A 26,910-nucleotide genomic window follows, 5' to 3' on the forward strand; every position below is an offset into this window, starting at 1 on the left:
CCCCTCAGTCATTTCATTCTGCAGCCGGGCCTGCTTTCACTTAATAAATTCCAGCTCAGCACAACAACCATAATGAAATGACTTTTCACAATGAATAATTAATTAGAGATTGACATATTGTAATTTACCTGTTCAATAAAATACCTTACCTGTTTAGTAATAAAAACGCCATCATCTCAACATCGCTTTTACATTTCAAATCTCTCAGTTCTCTCCATCTCCGAAAGTCAAGCCGATGTTGATTCTTGTTTTATTACAAGCTCCGTCCATTCTCTTTTTTCGCATTTTTTTAAAAACAGGTGATTCTCCAGAGATTCAAGATTTAGCATGTCCATGTCAACCTTTCTCGCTCATTGTGACAGCTAACATGCCACTTCAACACCATACATGCGTCAAAGTACCCAGAGCAACTTTTACCTATACAGATATGAGACACGCACAGGTGAGTGATGTATAGTACTAAGTTCACAATTTCCTGTGATAACCATTCCTACAGGTCTAAAATATGAACACTTATAAAAGGCTTACCATAAGTCAAAAACACACTTTGGAGGAAGGATTGATGTAGTTTTGACTCATTTAAATATAGTTCATTTTGAACAAAAAAGTTAGATAGAGTACCTTTAATGTAATATTTGGCAAATATCAAAGTAAATATTCTATTTTCGTATTGTACATTATAATGTTGTGATGCCCATTTCACTTTGTAGCATTTAAAACAATAGCATTTAAAACATTGTTTTATTTATTTTTTATTTAGACAATAGACAATAGTATAAATCATGAAAATAATTATCTTGTCGATGTTGAATTTTAATATCTGTGCATTATTTTGCTATATGTGGCTTTATAGTCTTTGAGTTAAGGCTTGATGTGACTTACATGGGGGATTTTTTTTTAAATGACAAAAAATAGCAGAAAAAAATGGCATAGTGCAAAAGTGCATTTGCTTTCTGTGAGCTTCTAATTATCACCCACAATTAGAATATTAAATATCTAATAAATTTATTGATACCTAAATTCACAAATATTTTTTTTAAACATCAACTCAGACAATTAAGACAATAAAGTCGGAATGACTTTTCAATAAGCACTAGGGATCGACCGATATGGATTTTTTAGTGCCGATGCCGATACCGATTTTTTTTCATCAGCCTTAGCCGATGACCGATACGGGCTGCCGATTTTCTTGGGCCGATATTTGGAGCCGATACTGCTTTTGCTCACTCAATTTAAATCATAAAAATGACACAATGATGATAACAAACGCTACAAGTCTCAATTTAAAAAAGGAACATTTATTGAACTTAAAAAAAAAAAATATTTGACACATTAAAAACATGTGAGGTAGAACAAGTAAAAAAAAAGTTCAGTGCTAAAATTACTGAAAATAAATATTTAAGCATAATTCAAATTCTTTAAGTAAATTCTGAAAATAAATATTTAAGCATGAATAAAATAATTACACTATTGCACACAGTAGCAACAAGCAAGCAGCATAGTAAACGTCTGTCTTTGCTATGCAGCCATGAACTGCGCTCTCCATGATGACATGGAGGAAGGATTAATTTATTTCCTGCCCTTTACGACTACATATATTTATGGAGATGAGAAATAAAAACCCGCCCTGTCCAGCTATGATCAGCTGTTCGGTCGAGTTTTCGATGCTGTCGTATTATTCCACCACGCTTGCGGCATTCTGAAAAGTTGAGATGTTTTTATCTCGATGCGGCGCGGACGCGCTTGGAAAAAAATAAGCGCGTCGCTTCCATTATGAGCGCGCATACCGCGCGCCTACATTTGAAATAACGAACTTGAGCGCGCAAAAGACGCGATATGTGAACAGGCCCTAAAAAATGTATTTGTTTTCATCTCACCACGGCATAGAAGCGCCTGGACAAACGAGCGCGCTGCATCGCATGCGTGTCGCAACCGCGTCGCTTCTCTTATGAGCACACGTCCAAACCTCAGCCAGGTGGTCGCTGAATAAAACTCCCACAAATATCACGGAACAACGTCGGCATTATTTAATTCTATGACAAGTGTTCGTAACAGTTGCCGTATGCATATGGATAGCCTCAAACTTAGCTATTTGCAGCTCCCTAAATACAATGACAAGCAGTTTTATAGGCATTCGCGTTTTCCATTTGGACCCACAAACTTGCTAGTTGCACGCACAGAGCAACGTGTTTCCACTTTTAAAGTGTATGGCAATATTTCAGCTAAGTCAAACAGTTAAAAGATGCTTTGAAAGTTTAAAACTTGCCGTTGTCTTGAAGAGGCTTCCAGCACTCTGCTAGTGTGGGAGGGGCAGTGCATGGGCTGCACGTGAACTGCAGCGTCTCCAGCATCACAGAGCATCACGGACGCCTGTCTGTAAATAATGCCGGGGAAAAACTATCGGCGAACGCAGCAGCCATGTATCGGCCGATGCCGATACACGTCAAACCCGCAAATATCGGCCCGATTTATCGGCCGACCGATATATCGGTCGATCACTAATAAGCACCATGACTTGGGGACTTATAGCAAATCTCCCAGTCCAAATGTTGCATACAAAACAGCTGTACCCATAGTCTGTAGGATTACAATAACATCAGTCCAACATATAAAAAATATATAATGGAAAACCATCCATTAACAGTCTTTAAAAGTACTGCACTGAGTTTATGTCCAGGAGTCTCTGGGAGCATTAATAGTAGTGCACTCTTCCAATAGTGCCCGTGCCTGTTCCCAGGCTGTCCATTTCTCCAGATTTCCCTGATGATCCTCTCCCTTTCCTCCAATCGCTGTGCCTGCTCAAGCTCCTCGGCTGAGGTGAACACGTCCCTGCTCAGAGTCCCATCCGGCGTGATGAGGTGGTTGCTCATGGGGATCTCTGTGGTGCTGTGCTGGACCGAGGACTCCAGGCCTCCTGCATCTTCCTACTCCTCATCATCATCGCTCTCCTCATCTTCCTCTTCCTCCTCACTGTCTTTGTGAAACACAGAGACACAAATAATATATCAATAAAATATCTTACCTGTTTAGTAATAAAAATGACATCATCTCATTAAATGGAGTGTAGCCAGTAGTCAGACTCTTTTGTATCTGAATAAAGGAGATGATACAATTCTCTTCCCTAATAACGTGCATCTACAGCCTTTTCCTTTCCTGTAGTGTACGTGTCCGTAGTGTATTTCCTCTCTGACTCTTTTCCCTTCTAACTGTGAACACCTAAGGAAGACTCATTTTTCCAGGGGTCAACAAATGCTGCCTATATCTTGGGCCTTAATACAATGACAAACACACACACACACGCGGATGGCAGACCAAATCACATCTAAAATCACTGAGGATTTGCAGCGCAAACAATGACAGGCAAAAGATTGCACTGTGCACACAGGAAGTCAGCTTGAGATCGAACAGCCTAAAACAGATTTACATTTCACCAATGAAAATGCAATAAATCATGTCTGAGATGGGCATCCACATGATGAATGAATCATTAGTGAATTGAGTTAGAAAAATAAATCACAGTGTGAACTGCCTGAACAGAAGCATCATGAATAAATGTTTTGGTATTAACCTCTATGTTCATTTTTGAAAACTTTCTTCATACACTACAAAGTACTAGCTTGTTTAGCTTGTGCTACTTAAAAAGTTTTGTTTCTATTCTAGACATTTACCCCAAATTTCATAGGTAAATGGTGTGAAAAATGTGGAGGTTTCTTTTAGAGGGAAAGTTCGAGTTGGTTTAAAGTCCCTTTGTTTGCAGTGCCGATTTGGATCTTGCTGACTCTTTAAAGCTCTTAACATGTAGAATTAAGGTAAAAAACTGAAAGTAATATACATCTCGATGGAGTAAGCAGAAGACATGTGTACAGATGTACACATTAAGGATTGTATATACAACTGTATAAATATATATATAAAAAAGTATTTACATAAGTATTATACTGCCTGGGTGGCATAAACACCATAAGGATAATGATGTAGAAATACAGTATAGAAATTTTACCCTTCGCTTGCAGTCATGTCTACGTGGAATCTAATGGCTGCTGGAGAAGTGATGTTTCTATCTAAACACCCATTAATCTGCCGTGTTGTTTTGTTTGTGTTTTGTTTTTCCCTTAATGAGGAAATTATTTTCAGGCCTCATGCCCTGCAATCCTGTCACTCCAACACCAGCGGTTTTCTTTCTCTGACCTCATGTTCTGCTCCAAAGCAGACTTTGCTTTGAGTATTGCATGAAAAACAACAGTTCAAAAGTATGCGGTTGGTAAGATGTCTCTTATGCACATCACCAAGGCTATTTATTTGATTAAAAAAAATATATATATTCCTGTAATGGCAAAACTGAATTTTCAACATCATTACTCTAGTCTTCTCAATTTAAACTCAATTAAATTAAGTTGGCCTAACTCAATAACTAACATTTACAATTAAAATGTTTAATTCATTTTAAATACTTCAAAATTAAGTTAGCCCAAATCAATTTAAATTGTTCAAAATTAAGTTGACCCAACTCAATAATTAATATTTAGAATTAAAATTTTCCAAAATTAAGTTGGCCCAACTCAATATTTAATATTTAGAATTTAAATTGTCCAAAATTAAGTTGGCCCAACTCAATTTACATTGTTCAAAATTAAGTTGGCCCAACTCAATAATTATTATTTAGAATTAAAATTTTCCAAAATTAAGTTGACCCAACTCCATTTAAATTGTTCAAAATTAAGTTCAATAATTAATATTTTGAATTTAAATTGTTAAAAATTAAGTTGGCCCAACTCAATAATTAATATTTGGAATTTAAATAGTTAAAAATTAAGTTGGCCCAACTCAATTTAAATTGTTCAAAATTAAGTTGGCTCAACTCAATAATTAATATTTGGAATTTAAAATTTAAAAAATTAAGTTGACCCAACTCAATTTACATTGTTTGAAATGAAGTTGGCCCAACTCAATAATTAATATTTTTAATTTAAATTTTCCAAAATTAAGTTAGCCCAACTCAATAATTAATATTTGGAATTTAAATTGTTGAAATTTAAGTTGGCCCAACTCAATAATTAATATTTGGAATTTAAATTGTCCAAAATTAAGTTGGCCCAACTCAATTTACATTGTTCTAAATTAAGTTGGCCCAACTCAATAATTAATATTTAGAATTTAAATTGTTCAAAATTAAGTTGGCCCAACTCAATATTTAATATTTAGAATTTAAATTTTCCAAAATTAAGTTGGCCCAACTCAATTTACATTGTTCAAAATTAAGTTGGCCCAACTCAATAATTAATATTTAGAATTAAAATTTTCCAAAATTAAGTTGACCCAACTCCATTTAAATTGTTCAAAATTAAGTTCAATAATTAATATTTTGAATTTAAATTGTTCAAAATTAAGTTGGCACAACTCAATAATTAATATTTGGAATTTAAATAGTTAAAAATTAAGTTGGCCCAACTCAATTTAAATTATTCAAAATAAAGTTGGCTCAACTCAATAATTAATATTTGGAATTTAAAATTTAAAAAATTAAGCTGACCCAACTCAATTTACATTGTTTGAAATGAAGTTGGCCCAACTCAATAATTAATATTTTTAATTGAAATTTTCCAAAATTAAGTTAGCCCAACTCAGTAATTAATATATGGAATTTAAATTGTTGAAATTTAAGTTGGCCCGACTCAATAATTAATATTTGGAATTTAAATTGTCCAAAATTAAGTTGGCCCAACTCAATTTACATTGTTCTAAATTAAGTTGGCCCAACTCAATAATTAATATTTGGAATTGAAATTGTTCTAAATTAAGTTGACCCAACTCAGTAATTAATATTTTTAATTAAAATTGTTAAAATTTAAGTTGGCCCAAATCAATAATTAATATTTGGAATTTAAATTTTCCAAAATTAAGTTAGCCCAACTCAATAATTAATATTTGGAATTTAAATTGTTCAAAATTAAGTTGGCCCAACTCAATTTAAATTGTTCAAAATTAAGTTGGCCCAACTCAATAATTAATATTTAGAATTAAAATTTTCCAAAATTAAGTTGACCCAACTCCATTTAAATTGTTCAAAATTAAGTTCAATAATTAATATTTTGAATTTAAATTGTTCAAAATTAAGTTGGCCCAACTCAATAATTAATATTTTGAATTTAAATTGTTCAAAATTAAGTTGGCCCAACTCAATTTAAATGATTCAAAATTAAGTTGGCTCAACTCAATAATTAATATTTGGAATTTAAAATTAAAAAATTTAAGTTGACCCAACTCAATTTACATTATTTGAAATGAAGTTGGCCCAACTCAATAATTAATATTTTTAATTGAAATTTTCCAAAATTAAGTTAGCCCAACTCAGTAATTAATATTTGGAATTTAAATTGTTGAATTTTAAGTTGGCCCAACTCAATAATTAATATTTGGAATTTAAATTGTCCAAAATTAAGTTGGCCCAACTCAATTTACATTGTTCTAAATTAAGTTGGCCCAACTCAATAATTAATATTTGGAATTTAAATTGTCCAAAATTAAGTTGACCCAACTCAATTTAAATTGTTCAAAATTAAGTTGGCCCAACTCAATAATTAATATTTGGAATTTAAATTTTCCAAAATTAAGTTGGCCCAACTCAATAATTAATATTTGGAATTTAAATTGTCCAAAATTAAGTTGGCCCAACTCAATTTACATTGTTCGCAATTAAGTTGGCCCAACTCAATAATTAATATTTTTAATTTAAATTTTCCAAAATTAAGTTGGCCCAACTCAATAATTAATATTTGGAATTTAAATTGTCCAAAATTAAGTTGGCCCAACTCAATTTACATTGTTCGCAATTAAGTTGGCCCAACTCAATAATTAATATTTTTAATTTAAATTTTCCAAAATTAAGTTAGCCCAACTCAATAATTAATATTTGGAATTTAAATTGTTCAAAATTAAGTTGGCCCAACTCAATAATTAATATTTGGAATTTAAATTGTCCAAAATTAAGTTGGCCCAACTCAATTTACATTGTTCGAAATGAAGTTGGCCCAATTCAATAATTAATATTTGGAATTTAAATTGCTCAAAATTAAGTTGGCCCAACTCAATAATTAATTTTTTTTGAATTTAAGTTTTCCAAAATTAAGTTGGCCCAACTCAATAATTAATATTTGGAATTTAAATTGTTCAAAATTACGTTGGCCCAACTCAATTTAAATTGTTCTAAACTAAGTTGGCCCAACTCAATAATTAATATTTGGAATTTTAATTTTCCAAAATTAAGTTGGCCCAACTCAATTTACATTGTTCGAAATTAAGTTGGCCCAACTCAATTTACAATGTTCGAAATTAAGTTGGCCCAACTCAATAATTAATATTTGGAATTTAAATAGTTAAAAATTAAGTTGGCTCAACTCAATAATTAATATTTGGAATTTAAATTGTTGAAATTTAAGTTGGCCCAACTCAATAATTAATATTTGGAATTTAAGCTGTCCAAAATTAAGTTGGCCCAACTCAATTTACATTGTACGAAATTAAGTTGGCCCAACTTAATAATTAATATTTGGAATTGAAATTGTTCTAAATTAAGTTGACCCAACTCAATAATTAATATTTTTAATTTAAATTGTTCAAAATTAAGTTGGCCCAACTCAATTTAAATTGTTCTAAATTAAGCTGGCCCAACTTAATAATTAATATTTGGAATTGAAATTGTTCTAAATTAAGTTGACCCAACTCAATAATTAATATTTTTAATTTAAATTGTTCAAAATTAAGTTGGCCTAACTCAATTTAAATTGTTCTAAATTAAGCTGGCCCAACTCAATAATTAATATTTGGAATTTAAATTTTCCAAAATTAAGTTGGCCCAACTCAATAATTAATATTTGGAATTTAAATTGTTCAAAATTAAGTTGACCCAACTCAATTTAAATTGTTCAAAATTAAGTTGGCCCAACTCAATAATTAATATTTGGAATTTAGATTTTCCAAAATTAAGTTGGCCCAATTCAATTTACAATGTTCGAAATTAAGTTGGCCCAACTCAATAATTAATATTTGGAATTTAAATAGTTAAAAATTAAGTTGGCCCAATTCAATTTAAATTGTTCAAAATTAAGTTGGCTCAACTCAATAATTAATATTTGGAATTTAAAATTAAAAAAATTAAGTTGACCCAACTCAATTTAAATTGTTCAAAATTAAGTTGGCCCAACTAAATAATTAATATTTGGAATTTAAATTTTCCAAAATTAAGTTGGCCCAACTCATTTACATTGTTCGAAATTAAGTTGGCCCAACTCAATAATTAATATTTGGAATTTAAATTGTTCAAAATTAAGTTTACCCAACTCAACTTAAATTGTTCAAAATTAAGTTGGCCCAACTCAATAATTAATATTTGGAATTTAAATTGTTCAATATTAAGTTGACCCAACTCAATTTAAATTGTTGAAATTTAAGTTGCCCCAACTCAATAATTAATATTTGGAATTTAAATTTTTCCAAAATTAAGTTGACCCAACTCAATAATTAATATTTTTTTATTTAAATTGTTCAAAATTAAGTTGGCCCAACTCAATTTAAATTGTTTGAAATTAAGTTGGCCCAACTCAATTTAAATTGTTCTAAATTAAGCTGGCCCAACTCAATAATTAATATTTGGAATTTAAATTTTCCAAAATTAAGTTGTCCCAACTCAATAATTAATATTTGGAATTTAAATTGTCCAAAATTAAGTTGACCCAACTCAATTTAAATTGTTCAAAATTAAGTTGGCCCAACTCAATAATTAATATTTGGAATTAAAATTTTCAAAAATTAAGTTGGCCCAACTCAATTTACATTGTTCAAAATTAAGTTGGCCCAACTCAATTTACAATGTTCGAAATTAAGTTGGCCCAACTCAATAATTAATATTTGGAATTTAAACTGTCCAAAATTAAGTTGGCCCAACTCAATTTACATTGTACGAAATTAAGTTGGCCCAACTTAATAATTAATATTTGGAATTGAAATTGTTCTAAATTAAGTTGACCCAACTCTAATTAATATTTTTAATTTAAATTGTTCAAAACTAAGTTGGCCCAACTCAATTTAAATTGTTCTAAATTAAGCTGGCCCAACTCAATAATTAATATTTGGAATTTAAATTTGACAATATGATTTGAATTTGAATTGTGTAAATTTCAATTATTTACAATCTAACTAATTTGATTTCTTTAAACGAATATTGAACATTTGAAATGTAACGAATTGAAATGTTTTTATGGCTGAATTTTATAGACATGTATTTCCAAACAGCTATTTTTTGTTCTGAATTCTTAGACTGCAAAGATTCAGTTTTAAAAAATACAGATTCAAGTTTTCAAGATGAAGAAGAAATTCAGAACTTCAAATTCAGTTTTCTAAAATTCAAACCATGGAAAATTCAAATCTTACAGAAAGTAGGTCACAGGTCATCCACAGGGAAGAATAAAGGATCTCAGAAAAGTCGAACAGAGCATTATGTCTGCACTGCAGTAGTTTTCTGCCGCAAACGCGGTGGTGGTTCAAGAGAATCCGTGTATCTTTCGTTCAGTCGTTTTTTTTATTTAATATTAAGAGTAGAAAAATGAGAAAACAGCTTGAGTACTAGATTTATAATATTCTAGTAATAATAGAATTGAATTTTGAATATGAATTTTTTCTTCATCTTGAAAACTTGAATCTGTATTTTTTAAAACTGAATATTTGCAGTCTAAGAATTCAGAACAAAAAAAAATAGCTGTTTGAAAATACATGCCTAAAAAATTCAGCCATAAAAACATTTCAATTCGTTAAATTTCAAATGTTCAATATTCGTTTAAAGAAATCAAATTCAGAACGATTTAAAATACCACATACAATTCTAATTTGTTAGATTACACTTGTAAATAATTCAAATTTACACAATTCAAATCATATTGTCATATTATAAGCTCCATACTTTCACTCAACAATGCTGCCTTGGAAAATCGCGCTATAGTCTACTGCCGTTCTTGACCATGTAGCCTACCTTTGTAAAATTGGGGATTTAGCACTACTAGCATGAAGAACAAATACAGATACAGACTGTACATAGAGAACATCCCAATCGAGTGAAGGGATTTGTGAAAACTGTGGTTCCTAATTATTGTGATCCAACATTTGCCTCACATTTCAGACTGAAAACACATCTATTTAGCCACACATTCAACTGACTAATTATGTGCACCCCATTTAACTATATTTTTTTATCTCCTGCTAATCAATTCTATTAAATTATTTAAATTCTGGTTCTTACTTTTTTAATAACTTGTATTTTATTTCTCATTTTTATGTAAAGCACTTAATTACCATTGTGTATAAAATTTTGGTATACAAATAAACTTGCCTTGCAATGAATTTGTATTATCTTCATAGTAAGTAAAACAAACGTTTTCCAAAAAGAGTTTATTATACAATTACATTAATGATATTACAATGCAAAACATTTAAAAACTTGAAAATCAGTCAGTCTGTTTAAATACCAAAGCTGTCACACTGTTACCCGTCACACCACCAAACTGGAAACGAGGGGTGGGCAGCTCACGTACCAATTCAAAACCTGCAAGACACCACTATCTTACAATCTTTACAGTATTTGAAACAATGTTAGTCAAAGAAATGTGCTTTAGTTCAGGTACCAGGGTTGAAGATCTGCAGCAGCTGCTCTTTGGTCCAGTTGCAGGAGGTGATGATGAAGAAGCCGCCTGGTTGCATAACAGTTCTTAAAGAGGTCACATAGTGCTTTTTTGCCTCCTCTCTGTCCTCTGGGCTCAAACTAATGGCATCAAATGTGCCTTTATCAATACATACATCAAAGCCCTTCAATTCTGTGCTGGGATTTAAGAAATCCTCCACCTGAAGTCACATGTAAAACACACAAACAGAAATCCTTCTTCACTATGTGTTCTGTTGAGCAATGAATTTATTTATTTACTTACTTAATTTATGTATGCTAAAAACAAATAATTTCCACTACCTGAATTTTAACATTTCTGAAGCCTTCCTCTTCCAGAATATTTATGGCAAGCTCTACAGCAGCCTTGGAATAGTCAATTCCAGTAAGGTTTGAAAAGCCATGGTTGGCCTTAAGGGATAATTCATGTGATTATTAGCATTTATAGTTATACTTATTGACATTTTTGTGATTTGAAAAAGTATTTCAATTAATAGAGTGATTAAATATACAGTACATTACTAAATGCAGATATCTATTGAACTATTGACTTGCCAGTTCAAGAAGGAACATCCCGTTTCCAGTCCCAATGTCAAGTATGGCTGCATTTTCAGATACATGTTGTGCTTCTATCCATCTGATCACTCTGTCCACGCTTTCCTCGCCAAACCTAAAGGTTCAGCATGGGGCATATTAGGAATTAGTTTTTATATTGCCCTAAATTACAGAACATAACTAATACACCAGAAGATGGTGCTGGTTTATATTCATATCATCATATTCTGCAAGAACAGACTTAACTTGAAGGAAAAAATCAATATGGAAGGGCATTCATAAAACAGCATAATTACCATATTTCTCCCACATCTCCAATATCCTTGTAAGTCTGCAGCTCTCTTTTATAAGCCTCATCCCAGCTTCAAGAAAAACAGGAGAAAAGCCATATAATATATAAATCCTGTTTTATTTTTATTTAACATGTACAGGTGTAACATTTCACTTGCAGCAGTTGCTGGAAAAAATACAATATTCATGGGTGGTGTCATAGAGGTAAAAACATAAATGTAACCTATGTGCTGGTCTTCTCCCTACAATATGAGATCGAAGAATACCAGGACGAAGTAATCAAGCAAAATCTCTTACTACTCCTTTGTTCCGAGTTTTGAAGGAGCAAAGTCTTCTGATTCTGTACACTGCACCAGACTGTCTTCTGCCCCATGTGTGCTGCTCACTGACGATTCCATCATGACGTCCCGTGTATCAGCAGCATCCGGTGACGTTACGATCGACGTGACATTACAAAATAAAGGTTGAAAGTTTAACAATTGTCTTGTATATTCAAAATTTTATGAAAAGCGATACAAATTTGACATGGATATAAGTTTAAAATATAAACATAAAATAATAATCAAGGGTCTCAAAAGAAAATATATAAATTAAATATTAAAATAAAAACATCACACAGTTGACAATATTGTGCACTTTGCAATAGTATATATATGAAGTTTAGCATTTTGAACAAGAATGTGTTATACGAGAGACAGATGGAAGAGAAAGAAATTATTATTGTTTTGGTGGTTCCATTAATAATTTTGCTTTTTACATCAAACAAGCAGATACATGTTTTTTTTTTTTTTACGTTTTATTTATAACGTTTTAAGAATTGTAAGGTAAATACTATGCTTTACATACCAAGTAAGTATATGAATTTATGTTTAATAACGTTTTATTAATAAAGTTTTAAGAATTTTAAGGTAAATATTTTGTTGCAAACAGATGTATTTTATGTATAATATTTTATTTATATATTTTATTTATAAAATTTTCAAAATTCATTCAGTCAAATATAAAAAGCCTGTTAAATTTTTTAGGGTTAGCATTACGATATCTAACCCTTTTTTATTGCAATTTTTACAAACAGAGGATACACTATCATACAAACAATCTTTCAAACAACAAACATCTTATGGCTCAATAGTTAACCAAAAAAAAAATATATAAAGAAGCCATATTAACCTATTGAGAAATATTTCCTAAGAAATGGAAGAGAAAGAAAAGAAACAAATATATGATAATTTACACCAACAGAAGGTTTGTTTATTCTTGGGACAGGCTGATGTACAGTGCGTGCGCAAAGGATTGTGGGCTCGGCGCGTATGTTTCCATCATGGCGGCGTCAATTTCGGGATACACTTTTAGTTCTGTGTGTTATCACAGTGCCAACAGCAATTCTGACCATGTAAGTACTATGCCACCTGACTTTGAGGCTAAATGTTTAAGTGCACGATCGCATAGCGAAACAACAAACAGTTTATTCCATCAAATCAGAATTAATTCATTTCCCGGTGTCATCTTCCTGGTGTGGCTACAGAATGGCCGTGTATCAAAACCTGGTGAGCTGTCTATCTAGACAGCGTTCGTTAGCATCACGGGTGCATTTGAACATCCAAAATCTCGAGTCTTTGGCATTTTTGTAGTATTTCATATCTTCGGCATTTTAGATATAATGAGTCTAATAGAGCTGACTCAGAACGCGCCTTTAATGGTCAACAAAATGCCGTCTAGGTAGGCACTTTACTATGTTTTGAGACGCAGTTAGGGTGACAGCTAGCAAACCTACAAGCCGACGGATTTTACAAGCTTGTCAGAAAGTGGCATTGCCGTTTATTTAGTTTATCATCGCTCACTTTCATATTTGTATACTGCCTGGTAGCGTTCAGTGAATTAAATCTCGTCGAGGTAGTGTTATAGATATCAATGCGTCTAAAATAGTCACATTAGCTGACCGGCTAACTTATTTGTCAGCAACAACTGTCAAATGCAAACTTGAATGTCTAACAGACATATTGAATAAAGTATTCACACGTTGCTTAACATGATAATGATCATTTGTATAGCCTTTTTGCTCTTTGTGTCATTCTCTGGCATTAGGAAGTAGGTGATCTGTCATTGACCCTACAGGCTTCGCATAGTTGTTTTGAGCTGGTTAGTCATGTGTTCTGCTTAACCTGTTTTCAACCTGTCAAAGATATTACGTTTTTTGTAGTTTTTACTTACTGAATGTCTAAATGCCAACCAATTAAGTTGAACGTGTTTATGGGATGGGCTGTCAACATCTAGCCTATAATATTTATATATGGGCTTTTGATACTAAACCACCTTCATGACCTAATTTTATTTTAATTGGAAAACATAATCAGCAATTTCAGTGTCATCTAGTTTCTTAAACTGAACACGTAAACAGCCGGTGAAGTGCCTGGAGAACAGTGTTTCTGTTGTTCTCTCGTTGCAGCAGTGAAATGTCTCTTTTTCAGACCTCTTTATACAACTATGTTTTCTAATATATTTACTGCATGAATTCAGGTCACATTCGACTGTTTAACATGAGCATTAGAGGTGCAAATTTCATGTTTTTTTTTTTGTTTGTTTTTTTACATGTCAAATGTCTGTATCCTCATTTAAATGGCATTTGGCCTGTTACTGTATGAGGGAAATAAATCTAACAATTTTTATTATTATTAACAAATTATTATTATTATTAGTTTTTCAATAACTGCCTAACAAAATCGTTGTCTTCTTAACTGAATACGTGATGTTTACTAACCTCTAACCACTCTTCTAACTGTATATCACTGACATTACTTGGACACACTCTTCTCTGACTGATCACAGAATATTAAGCTGAATATTAATATAAAAGTATTAAGCTGCTTTGAAACAATATGTATTGTGAAATGCGCTATACAAATAAACTTGAATTGAACTGAACCCAGGTAGCCTAGACTGAGTGACAGCATAATTTTTATGTCTATTGCTAGGAAATTGCTAAATCAAACAAGGGTTTTTGACTGTATGTAGTAATAGGGCTGTCATAAAAAATAATGATAGTAATGAATACTTAATTTTTAAACAAAATATGTTTGTGGAAGGTGCCTATTCAGTTATGTCAATATTAACATTTTATCTTAGAGGCGTAATGAAACGAAGGTTGCAATAGACTTGTCTTCTCTTTTATGAAGTTTATTTTTTAGTTAAATGTCTTCTTGAACAAGAAAAAAATATGATGTCCATTGGGAATTCATTGGATTGTTAGATGGTTGTGGTTTGCTATTGCTGTGATGTCATGTGAGTGAAAGGTTGCCCCGCCCTCACGCCAGTAAACGCATCATCAGAGAAGAGAAAAGATGCCTCTGCGAGAGGGAGGGAAAGTGATTTTTTAATTAAAGATCAAGAGGGCACTTGTATTTACAAAAAAAAATTATAATAAATACTACAATATTCCATTAAAAAAAATGAGTTGTCAATTTTGATTTCATGGTGACTTTAACTACACTATCTTTTCCATTAAATTGCCATTTTAATGGTACAGCAAAATTGTTTATTGACTCTTTTAGGAAGGCTTCCTGTTGGGAGAAGTGAGACAAGAGGAAACTTTAAGCATCAGCGACTCACACATCGGTAGTTCAGAATTCCTCAGTGTAATAGGTAAAACCATGTTTGATTATTTTTTTCATGACCATTTTAGTAACTCATCATTCAAAACATGATGCATCTCATCTCTGAAATCCTCAGTTGATCCCAGTCTCAGATCACAGACATAACATGTTTCAAAGTGAGGACGTGATTACCTTCCTGTGCGAGCAGCTATGAGCTATCAGTTCAAGATATGGCTGATGTAATCTGTTCATTCTCAACCATCCAAAGTACTGTAGCAAACTGCCCTGGTTGTCAATAACCTGATAAGCCACTCAACTTTTGACTGGATTTGTGGTTTTTTTTAAGTTTGTGTCAGCCTGTATTTCTGAGTAAAGTCTTAAGTCCTGAGAGATGAAGCCTGAAACATCATAGACCTTTTCTTTTTTTGCTCCAAAATACTGCAAATAGCTCCTCTCCAACATTAAGAGATCATGTTTCTGAGTTTGGCGCTGCTCCCAGACCCCTTCAACTCTGATCACTTTACAAAGAATTTCACAAAGGGTCCACAACATTAAAAGTGGGCCCGGATAGTATCTTATATTTGCAGTAAGAAGTCATTATGAAGGTCATGTTGTCCTTTAGACTCTGTTCATGATAGCATACTGCCTGCATATTTTTCTTTGTCCATTCCAAGGTTAATGTTGTCTGTATGCATATGGATATTTAAATTTAGACCTTTTGAACATTCACAGCATGATTATTTCACTCAGATGTTGATATAATTAATCACTTGCATTTACTTGCCTTTCAGAGGTCCATAATCATGAACCTTGTGCACAACTGTTTAGGTAAGAACGTCCTGCATCAGTACTTGGATTTAGTAGATGCGTTCTTAAATATTTATTATGTTATAAAAATATACACTACCATTTAAAAGTTTGGGGTCGGTACAATTTTTAAAAATATTTTTGAAAGAAGTATAATATGTTCACCAAGGCCACATTTATTTAAACAAAAATAACATAGCAGTAATATTGTGAAATATTATTACAATTTAACTATTTTCTATATTAATATATTTTAAAAAGTAATTTATTCCTGTGATCAAAGCTGATTTTTCAGTATCATTACTCCAGTCTTCAGTGTCACATGACCCTTCAGAAATCATTCTAATATGCTGATCTGATGCTCAAGAAACGTTTCTTATTATTATGTAATATAATGTTGAAAACAGTTTGTGCTGCGTTATATTTTTATGGAAACCATTCAAAAAAAAAAATCTGGATTCTTTGATGAATAGAAAGTTCAAAAGAACAACTTTTATTTTAAATAGAAATGTTGTGTAACATTTTAAATATCATTACTGTCACTTTTTGCTAAAAGTATTAATTTCTTCTAAAAAATCTTCTAAAATTGTACTGCCCCAAACTTTAGAATTTTCTTTCTTTCTTTCTTTCTTTCTTTCTTTCTTTCTTTCTTTCTTTCTTTCTTTCTTTCTTTCTTTCTTTCTTTCTTTCTTTCTTTCTTTCTTTCTTTCTTTCTTTCTTTCTTTCTTTCTTTCTTTCTTTCTTTCTCTCAAATCAAACTTACAGTTGTTTTGCATATTGCAGCTTTTATGACTATGCAGGTAACGTCAATGAAGAAAATCTCAACAGAATCCTCAAGGATAGAAGAAAAGTAAGCAGTTACCATGAAATATGCATAAAAATGTGCGAGAGAAAAATACGTTATCAACTGGTACCTTGACAGGTTCTATGTCCTGCATTGTGCCTCTGTGTGTTTAATTCAGCCGACCCACTTCACAATGTTTCATTTCCTGTGCAGAATGTTATCGGCTGGTACCGGTTTCGAAGGAACACCCAACAGCAGATGTCATTCAGGGAGCAGGTGATCCATAAGCAGTTGACCAATATACTTGGCATCCCAGATCTGGTCTTCCTCCTCTTCAGCTTCATCTCCACAGCCAATAGTTCCACTCATGCTTTGGAGTATGTGCTCTTCAGGCCCAACAGAAAGTATGTACAAGCTGTTTAATACAAAGTTATGGAGTGGGGTAAATGATTCATTTGATGAAACCATGATTCATTTGAACTGTTTTAGACGTTTCTCTTTTATTGTTATTGCATAATACCTTGCATGTTTACAAATGGCGCTGTGTAGCTGATATGTGTGTTTCTGTTGTAATTTTGCTATTTCTCCCAGCAGATATAATCAGAAGATATCTCTAAGCATCCCAAACCTGGGCAACACCAGTCAACAGGAATATAAAGTCTCATCTGTGCCGAACACCTCCAAGAACTACGCCAGTGTCATTAAAGAACATGGGTGAGGCAACCTGACTGCAATGTTCAATATTATTTTAGCCATGTCACGGAATGTAGCTATAGAAAATCATCGCGTTATTTAGTTTTATTCACTACTGTTCAAAAGTTTGGGGTTGGTAAGATTTCTAATGTTTTCTGCAATTTCTTATGCTCAACAAGGCTGTTCCTTTGATTAAAAAAATACGGTAAAGATGGTAAAAATAATATCATGAAATATTATTACAATTTAAATTAACTGTGTTCTATTTTAATGTAATTTATTTCTGTGATGGTAAACTGAATTTTCAGCATCATTACTCCATTCTTCAGTGTCACATGACATGACCCTTCAGAAATCATTTAGAAATAATAAAATGTATTATTATTATATAACTGCATTTATTTGAAATATAAATCTTTTGTAACATTGTAAATGTCTTTTGATCAGCTTAATGCATACTTGCTGTATAAAAGTATTAGATTTTTTTCAACAACAAAAAATCTTTCTGACCAAAAATATTTGAACTGTATTTTTAAAGCTGCAGTCCGTAACTTTTTTGGGTTAAAAATTATCCAAAATAATTTTTTGAGCAAGTACATAACCAGCCAGTGTTCAAAACTATCTGCTTGCCTTAGCTCGATTCAAAACGGTAAGCTTGTAATAATGTTTTTAATGTCTCGGCTAGTAGGCTATATTGCATGTGAGGATGTTGGAGGTGGAGATTTATAGCCTTTTCTCACAGCACTTGATATAATTAAACTTATCAATCTGATGGCGGATCCAGAAAGGTTCAAACGACAATCACCAGTGACAACTGAAGATTCACCCGTTGTAAAATGCAAAAGACTTAAGAGTAGTTACAGAAAAAAAGAGACTGCAACCGGGCTCATGCGAAAACAAGGATAAATATCGTAAGGGCATTAAATGTTGTCACGCAATGCTGATGTTGTCAACATTAACAATTTGATAACAAATTTAACAAACACGGTTTGATGTGATATGTTAAGCGATCGTTAGATTTAATCAGCACGATTTACTGCAATGCTTTTTTTTCCCTTAGTTGGTCAGAACAAAAGTGGATGTTACTTGTTCAGATGACATTTTCCAGTGAAAATACTTATGTTGGTCATACTTCCAAAAAGTAGAATCTGTGATTGCGAATGACAGTATCCACACTGGCGCGGTGACTGACAGCTGCACATTCTCCTCAAAACATTGGATTCATCTGCTCTGTGCCATGCCGAGGCACAACCCATGTAAAGTTGATAATAACTGCAATTGCTAATTTCGAACAGAGATGGCGACAAAGAGGAAAAACTACGGACTGCAGCTTTAACTGAAAAAGTAGGGAAAGACCAACACTAGTAAATAGAGATCTGGCTAGCAAATAAGACATTCTCAAATTTGCTGACATTAAACATATTACTCAACATTTATTAATTAAATATTAAAGAAATATTTATTTTACACATGAATATTTGAAAACAGAAAATGTGCAGTAGTATCCAATAACAAGTTTGGTATATTCAGAGCTGACAAACTTGAAATTACCAATCCTATTAATCAACGTATTAAAATTAGTCTCAGAATTACTACATTTTCTCAGATCAGTCAGTCTTGCCAGTATATTGGTCTATCAGTAGAGAAAAAGAGGAGATTTGTTTATATACCTGTCTTTGAGGTCATATATTTGCACAGACTTTTAATGCAAACTACACAGCCTAAAACAGGGCCACTTTTGCTGCAGTAAATACTTGAATGTGATAGCTAATTTTTTTGAATTATTATTATTTACAGGACTGACTTCTTTGATAAGGATGGAGTGATGAAAGACATTCGAGCTATTTTTCAGGTGTACAGTGCCCTTCAAGAAAGAGTGCAGGTGAGTTACATCATTATACTGCTTCTTAACTTTAAGCTCAATCTAGGAGATGCTGGTTAATTTACAGGCTTGTAGTTTTCCAAAGTTACTAGTCACTCAGCATTTTTACTGGCCACAATTTTATAACGTTAATAACGTTAGGGCTGGGATGATACACTTAGCTCACGAGACGATAAACGAGACTGGGTTGATTGTTGCACTTTACAGCATGACCCTTGTTTAATATTGGTCAAACAACATTCAATTCAAATGTCCACTTAATCTTTAATATTTGGCCACTTTTTTTACAATAGAAATGCTACAACCACTGTAATTTCTGTGAACATGTGGACACTCAGATCAAGGGTTTAAACTTTTATCTTGAAATCGTGATGAACAACAGTTCACATGTTTAGAAACATATTGATGTATTCTCCTGTGTTAGATAGATAGATTCATAAATGATAGCCATAGATTCAAAAATTATTTATGTTACAAATCTGGTGAAATGAGCAACCCAAACACACAGCATATGCAGAAATGTAGTTTATTAACAAAGCTACGAAGATGCACTTTCTAAATGCGTTCCTAAATGCATGTTATTAGAAGCCCAAACATGCATGCTGAGACTGAGACAGAGACAAAAAACATGTAATCTGAATTAAATTCAAGCGTCTAATTTGAAATAAATTACTAATTAAAGCGTTGTGCTTCACTCTGAAACCCACAGTGCATATATTTATTTAATTGTATATCAAATTTAACCCGCCACTGTTGTAATCCACCCGCATTTGTCAAGTTGACAGGTATTAAAGGGCACCTATTATGCCCCTTTTCACAAGATGTAAAATAAGTCTCTGATGTCCCCAGAGTGTGTATGTGAAGTTTTAGCTCAAAATACCTAACAGATCATTTTTTACAGCATGTTTAAATTGTCCCTTTTTGGGGCTCAGAAAAACGCGCCGTTTTAGTGTGCGTCCCTTTAAATGCAAATTAGCTAATGCTGCCGGCCCAGGGGGCGGAGCCTCACAAGCTCACACTCGTGCCGTACCGAACCGAGCCGTACCGTACCATGCAGTGGAAAAGCGCCATCAGTGGCAGGACAGGAATGATAATATCAAAACAGAAACTATCATTTCATTTCACGTTCATTTCGTCCGGAGTCGGACAATAATGCCTACAGAGGACATAGAACAGGTATAGTCTAGTTTAATTACGGTTATAACTTTTTTCATCTTGCTTTTATCCACTATTAGTATAAGCCTGTTGTAGCGGACCGCGTCCAAATGATGGCCAAAAATATACTGATGAGTTCAATGAATTTTATTGTACATCACACAAAAGATGAAGTGTTAGTTTTACTAAATACAGTAAACACAGTATAAGAAGTCTTATCCATAAACTCTCTCTCTCTCTCTCCCTTTCATTATCAACATGCACAGCGAATTACACAAACACTCCTTACAACTAACAATAAACAAATATATACACATCTTTTCTCAGGGGGTGATTAATAAACTGGTAAACTGTATATCCGTAAAACGACTCGATGAGCTGTCATAAAGTGTGTGCTCTCACTTTCATTTCTGCCGTGATCAGTAACGTTAGGCCTATCGCTGCGGAGGCCGCAAGCTGGATCACGAACAGTTGGTACAGATCCATCCTCGAGTAATAACGAGAGTAAATGAAGACTGCTATGTTCATTCTTACATCCAACAACAAAACACCTCAATCGCTTAGAAGACATTATTGTCTACAGCTGCTCTGGCGTCGAAACAATAGCGGACTGTGTACAGCTCACTCACTCAGGGCGGGTCTACGCTAAACAGTCGTGGGCAGGGCTTGTGCAAAAGTACGTCACATTGCCCCGAATCTGAGAACGGCTTGTTCTGAGACAGTGCTTATGATTTATGGGGATATAAAAAAAGTACTGGGTGGATTTTTATCATTGTAGGGTTGGTGTGGATTTTGCATAATAGGTGCCGTTTAAATGTCAAACCTTGATAAATGTTTTAAATAAAGTCAGAAATACTTGTATAATATTTAGCATAATGCTGAGGATGTGCTATCTATGAATTTCCTGTCATCCCGCAGGCGGTGTGCTGTGAAGTGGATCAAAGTGAACGAGTGAGGGAGAAAATCCAAGAAGAAGTGAACAAACTCAAAGAGGAAATCGCTCTCAGGAAACGCAACAGCGCTGAGGAAGAGAGAAGTATGTGCTGATGACTGCGAATTTGCAAAAAAAAGGAAACAATTTCTCTTAATATCTTCTCTATTTTCTTAACAGGACTCCAAGAGGCAGCCGCTGTCACGCTTCCCGATAACTCTGCCCTCCCCGATAACTCTGCCCTTCCCGACTCCTCACACTCTTCGCTGACTCGAGTCGTGCTCTCAGGTCCCTCGGTGGAGCCCAGTTTAGAGAGAGCCGTGAACTCGTCATCTCCTCCGATCTACAGCACCGCACTGCCTCCAGATTCACCAAGCGCTATACTGCTACCGCGGCCCCAAGCCGTGGGCTCGCCCGGCCACCCGTCTCCCAGTGTGGGCCTGGGCAACGGAGACGGCTCAAGCTCAGATTCCCTGAATCGCCAGGCCACCGGCCAGGAGGATGAGGATGACGACGATGAGGACAGTAGCGAGTACGAAAATTTAGTTAGTGAGCAATTGCAGCCACCTTCCTTATCGGAAGCTGTTACATTAGGACGACCGGCCACCCTGTGGCCCGACGGAGACGCCCACAGCCCTCCGGGCTCATAGTGATTGAGCAAACCACTGGGGACATTGACAGACGAACAGAACTATTCGTGATTGTGAGGCTGGTGGTGTTCAGAACACAAACAAGCACTTGCCTTTTGTGAGTTATGACAATGCTGTCCTGTTGTACACATTTAACAGCTCTGTGCAGGGGACGTCATTGGGTTGTGACGGACTCCGAAGTGGCGATGGAATGATGTCCCCATCTATGTGGACCGACGGACCCCCTTTTTCTCCGTTTCACGCTCTTTTTTTTGGGTGGAGAGGTGCATCCTGCTTATCTCGGCGTCTGCTACTCACTGGAGCCATTCGGTTCTTGCACCATTTACCTCTTGCACTGTTTTGCCTTCATTTGAATAGATTAGCAAAGGGAAAGATGTCTTTTTTTGCGGCCTTTAAACACATCTCTGTGTAAGCTTAAACCATGACTTGTTCATTGTCTCGCTTCATAAATCTGAATGGACAAAAAAAAAGAAAAGAAAAAAAAAATCGCAGTTATAATACGTGCTCAGGACTGCAGCTGCCTGACACTTGAACAGTTCTTGTTCTAGAAAAGTTATTTTATTTTTGTTTTTATTAGTTATATTTGATTTGATTGAGTAATATAATGGCCTATTCATGAAAGAAAAAAAAGAAAAAAACGATAATTTGTGGTCAATGATTATATAAGTTACTTTGATAAGGGGTGCTTCTTGTATTTTTTATGGCGTACTGTAGATCATTACTAATTTCATTGGCTTAAATCAAACACGTTTTTGTCCTGATGAATGAACCGATGATTATATCATTTTTTGCTCCAACTGCTTTAACTGAATTTACCGGTCGTGCGGTTTGATGGAGCCAATCAGAAACTGGAAGGGTCAAGGGTCAAAATGCAGCATCATCGATCTCAGGATTCTTTTACAGTACCTGGACTGTTGCTTTCTCTCATCATCTTGTCCACATGCCTTTGTTCATTGGTTGAGAAGATCTGATCGATTTACTTAAAGCAGTGCAGCGGTGGATCAGTTTAGTACTCTATGATCATGTGAAATAAAGATTTCAGCCACATGCAGCAGAGCTCAAAGGGTAGAAGCACAGTCTCGTCATCTGTCAGAGGATGTTTTACTGTCTGATCAAACCAAAATGGCTTTTCCCCTCTAAAGTTTGTATGTGTGTGAGTCTCAGAAAAACATGTCTGGGTCACTTTACCATTAATCATTAAATAATAATAATTTACCATTAAATAATAGTATTTAAATTGTATATTAAGTAAAATATATATACTTTTTTACTTTTACCTTTCTCTCTTGGATGTTTTTGTTCTTAAAGGTGATTATCATTTTTCATTCTCATAATACAGAAATGTTTTAAACTAGCGTTTAGCATGATGTATAAATACATGACCATTTAGTTTTTATAACATTTTTTTTTTTTTTTATATAAAGTAATGAGATTTGGGGAGAAAACGTGAAAATCTTATTGGTACAAAAACATACTCTTTATTGTTTTATAGACATATATATGTGAAATGTGACTGGGACATGTTCTTGTGAGATTCACCCATGTAGTGCGTATCGCAAACAATTTGGGCAAATGAATCCGAGTGATGAGCTGTTGGACTTTTTCACCCAAAGAATCCAAAACTCTTTATTTCTTTGTTTTATCTCAGGATCTGACGCTCTGACATTTATTTTGGCAGAGGCTGAAAACATCTCACTTTTCATTCAGTACATTTCTCCAGTTCTGTGTAGGACAAAAAAACAAATGTTTGTTCCCTGGCATGAGTGTGAATGAGAGTACACTGACAGAGATGTTTTAGTCAGCTGTATCATGTTGCATTGACTGTCTGCTTTAAATGTGTTTGCCTTTGGCATTGATCTTTATGTGTAAGGCCAAAAAAGATACCACCATGGTTTTCGGCACAAATCTGAAAGTGTTAAAGTGAACAATTGCACTGATGTGGAGAAATGCCACATTTAAAATTTGATATGGGCTTGTTTGGCCAGCTGGCAGCCGGTCCCTCAGAGCTTTAAAAATGTGATTTTATCATACTAACATGTTCCTTAGAAAGTTTTGAATGAACATAAATGCCACTTAAGGACAAAATATAAAAATATATATATACACATATACACAGTCTGATTTTTTTTTCAACAAATATTTACTATTTATGATTAATCAGAGTCAATTCACAGTGATCTCTTCTGAACATCTCAAGACAACTAATTCAGTGTCAATCCTGCTGCCATTATTGCCTTTTGCCCTCTTCTTACAGACGCTTTCAAATCTGATAACGAAATAAATCAAAATGTGGCAGTGTGCCATTTTAATGGGGAAATAGCAATGATGTGATTGTCATTTTTATTGTCATTTTAGCCAGCTGGACGTCAGACTCTTTCCTTATGATCGAGCAGCTGTAAGTGACTAGCATTGTTCCCATCAGAATTGAAATGAAGTCTCTCGTTGCTGTCAACTGTCTCGTTAACAACATTCTTTAAAATATATATTGCCGAAAGAAACTCATACAGGTTTGGAACAACATGAGGGCGAGTAAATGATGACAAAATCTCCCTTTCACTGTATGTGGCCGTTTCAAATTCTCACCTTTGATGGCAAAAGCTCTCAGCCACACTAGGACTCCAGGGAAAGCCAGGTGGAACATTGACTTCCATTCAAAGAAACGTCGAAAATTGATCATACAGGCTCAATTTTGTGCTTGTGGTTAGTTGTGTTAGCATATTCGTTACAAAACATGAACACATAGGGATAGTATCTTCTGCCTAATAATGTAAACAAATCAAATAAAGTGCAGTAGCTAGCCTAGCGCCGACCGTTGGATTGAGCAGTGTAGTTCATAATCTCACCTGAAGGTGGCGTTCCTCATTCACAGGTCCGCAGCGGCGCTCACTGACAGAGAAACAGTGCAGGCAGGGTTGCCAATTACGTGTTTCTACTTCTTAACTTTTCACCCCACGTATTGCATACATTAAATTTGACTGAAACGCTTGTGTTTAGATATTTTACCCAATTTATATTCTTCCAATGATAGGCTATAACTGTACTAGAGGACTGATGAGGAGCTTGTGTGCACAAAAGTATGACAGGCCAAGAAGGAGAAGAGTAAAATCAGAACAAATAAAAATAGTATCGAAAGTCAATGGATGCCATCAACGGTCTGGTTACCAACATCCAACAAAATATCTTCTTTTGTGTTCAACAGAAGAAAGACCCTCATGTTGTTCCAAACTGAGTAAACAATGACAAAATTTTCATTTTGGGGTGAACAATCCCTTTTAGTAATGTTAACGGAAACAACTCTTGATTCTAATAATGTATTATTAAATGTTACAATTAACAATCTGTATTTTAAAAAATGGGCTAATTTTGACTGGCCAGAATAGGCTGGTTTTGTTACACAGATCTGGCAACCCTGATTGCAGGGGACATTTTAAAGGCATGCTACCATTGGCTGTTTCTTCATATAATGAGCGACTGAAGAACATCAGGCAAACATCATTTGTCAAAATCATTTATTTACTATAATACATAGCAGATGATGTTAAAATATTTAGTTTGTACATCATATGAGGCAATCATATGAACAATGTTGCTCTTTTTTTTAACTACACTAAATGGGATCCTAGCAGCTGCACACTTACCCTATTGAGCCCTTTCCTCCGTTTTAGTGAGTCAATTGAGATAAATCTTGTCATTTTTGTTCCCATCCATTGACATACAAGCTCCCGCAACACAGCTAAACATCTCTGAGTTGTGCTGTATTCCACACAAAGAATGCAAGCTTTCTAACAGCATCTGTTACAGTGGAACAAAAATTCAGTACCATCTAATTAAAAAAAAATAAAAAAAAATAATAATTTCATATAGGGAATTAAGTACAGTCAATGGATCTAACCCCAAATTTTAATACATCATACCACAGAGATCTGATTATATGTTTTACAAGATTATACAGAGCTCCAGTACCCCGTGATTTTTGTTTCATCAGCCATCAAATGATGCTGACATTTATATATATATTTATATATATATATATATATATATATTGTATATATAGAGATATTTATATTTTCCTATTTTAGGGAAATAATTAAAGCCAAAATAATGATATTAAAAGTTGAACTATGGCATGACACAAAAAACAAATATAACAATTTTACCCCAGTTTAATGTTCCCTTCAACAAGTTAGGTAAAAAAAAAAAAAAGTCTTGCATAAAAACAGTTAAGCATTTACGGTTTTCCTCCGCGTTAACTCTTTCAGTTATTACAAGTGGCAAAGAACATGCAAATTCAGTTCACGAAATGAATCAAAAGAACCATAGAACGGTGGTCTGCAGAACCGAAACGAACAAACATGAAACGAGACGGAGATGACCAGGCGTCTTCTGAAGCCTGGATCTCTGAGATGTGCCAAATGGTTGCAGTGGGCTGTTTCCCTTTCTGTGGTTTCCAGAGTACGAGGGGCTCCCGGTTCAATGTCTGTAGGACAAAGTGCATCCTAGGCAGGCGCCCCTGATTTTATAAACTCACGTTAGTTCAATCCCAAACGCCTTGGGATCCCACCACCCCAACAACGACCGCTGTCTTTAAGATAAAAATTTCCTAAAAATATATCTTTAGTCCATTGTAAAATAAAAAGGGGACAAACACAAGCAGAAAAATGGCACATTCTGCCATTATGGCAAGCCGTGCATGTGGTGTTGGTTTTTAGTGAGTGACTGACAGCTCCATTGTCTTTAAAAAAAAAAAAAAAAAAAAAAAAAAAAAAAAAAAAAATAGTGTTTCATAAATATATCTTCCTTGTGTTCACGATGTTTGAAATTAGTCAATGTGCACATTTACTGTCAAATTTACATTGACATTTTCTTT

The 26,910-nt window shown here is 34.0% G+C and overlaps 2 protein-coding genes across 3 annotated transcripts; one reads left to right on the forward strand and one right to left on the reverse strand.

Moving 5' to 3' along the window:
• Positions 1 to 2,844: 2,844 nt before the first annotated feature.
• On the reverse strand, positions 2,845 to 11,971 carry eef1akmt2 (EEF1A lysine methyltransferase 2). Its single transcript, XM_081347805.1, has 7 exons — positions 11,849 to 11,971; positions 11,557 to 11,622; positions 11,261 to 11,375; positions 11,009 to 11,116; positions 10,671 to 10,887; positions 10,515 to 10,591; positions 2,845 to 2,974 (listed from the first exon to the last, which is right to left on the reverse strand). Exons 1-7 carry the CDS (start codon positions 11,950 to 11,952, stop codon positions 2,867 to 2,869), a joined length of 795 nt encoding a protein of 264 aa, XP_081203931.1. The 5' UTR covers positions 11,953 to 11,971; the 3' UTR covers positions 2,845 to 2,866.
• An 845-nt stretch (positions 11,972 to 12,816) lies between these two features.
• On the forward strand, positions 12,817 to 22,661 carry abraxas2 (abraxas 2, BRISC complex subunit). Of its 2 annotated transcripts, none has more exons than XM_081347554.1 (9): positions 12,817 to 12,944; positions 15,100 to 15,190; positions 15,933 to 15,969; positions 16,732 to 16,798; positions 16,946 to 17,136; positions 17,324 to 17,446; positions 19,223 to 19,307; positions 21,381 to 21,498; positions 21,574 to 22,661. In XM_081347554.1, exons 1-9 carry the CDS (start codon positions 12,822 to 12,824, stop codon positions 22,041 to 22,043), a joined length of 1,305 nt encoding a protein of 434 aa, XP_081203680.1. In that variant the 5' UTR covers positions 12,817 to 12,821; the 3' UTR covers positions 22,044 to 22,661. The 2 variants fall into 2 exon arrangements, with proteins under 2 accessions (XP_081203680.1, XP_081203681.1); XM_081347555.1 differs by having other exon boundaries at positions 12,837 to 12,944; positions 17,327 to 17,446.
• Positions 22,662 to 26,910: the final 4,249 nt, after the last annotated feature.

Source organism: Scardinius erythrophthalmus (genome assembly GCF_964197995.2).
Source record: "Scardinius erythrophthalmus genome assembly, chromosome: 19".
NCBI lineage: Eukaryota > Metazoa > Chordata > Actinopteri > Cypriniformes > Leuciscidae > Scardinius > Scardinius erythrophthalmus.

Bases quoted from the DNA above. Each gene is read 5' to 3' on its own strand.
- abraxas2 (XM_081347554.1), top strand. From the start codon at position 12,822: ATGTACAGTGCGTGCGCAAAGGATTGTGGGCTCGGCGCGTATGTTTCC. The intron at 12,945-15,099 runs GTAAGTACTATG...TGACTCTTTTAG, and splicing joins CCAACAGCAATTCTGACCAT to GAAGGCTTCCTGTTGGGAGA. The intron at 15,191-15,932 runs GTAAAACCATGT...CTTGCCTTTCAG, and splicing joins AGAATTCCTCAGTGTAATAG to AGGTCCATAATCATGAACCT.
- eef1akmt2 (XM_081347805.1), bottom strand. From the start codon at position 11,952: ATGATGGAATCGTCAGTGAGCAGCACACATGGGGCAGAAGACAGTCTG. The intron at 11,376-11,556 runs GTAATTATGCTG...CTGAACCTTTAG, and splicing joins GGAGATGTGGGAGAAATATG to GTTTGGCGAGGAAAGCGTGG. The intron at 10,888-11,008 runs GTAGTGGAAATT...ATGTGACTTCAG, and splicing joins TCAGAAATGTTAAAATTCAG to GTGGAGGATTTCTTAAATCC.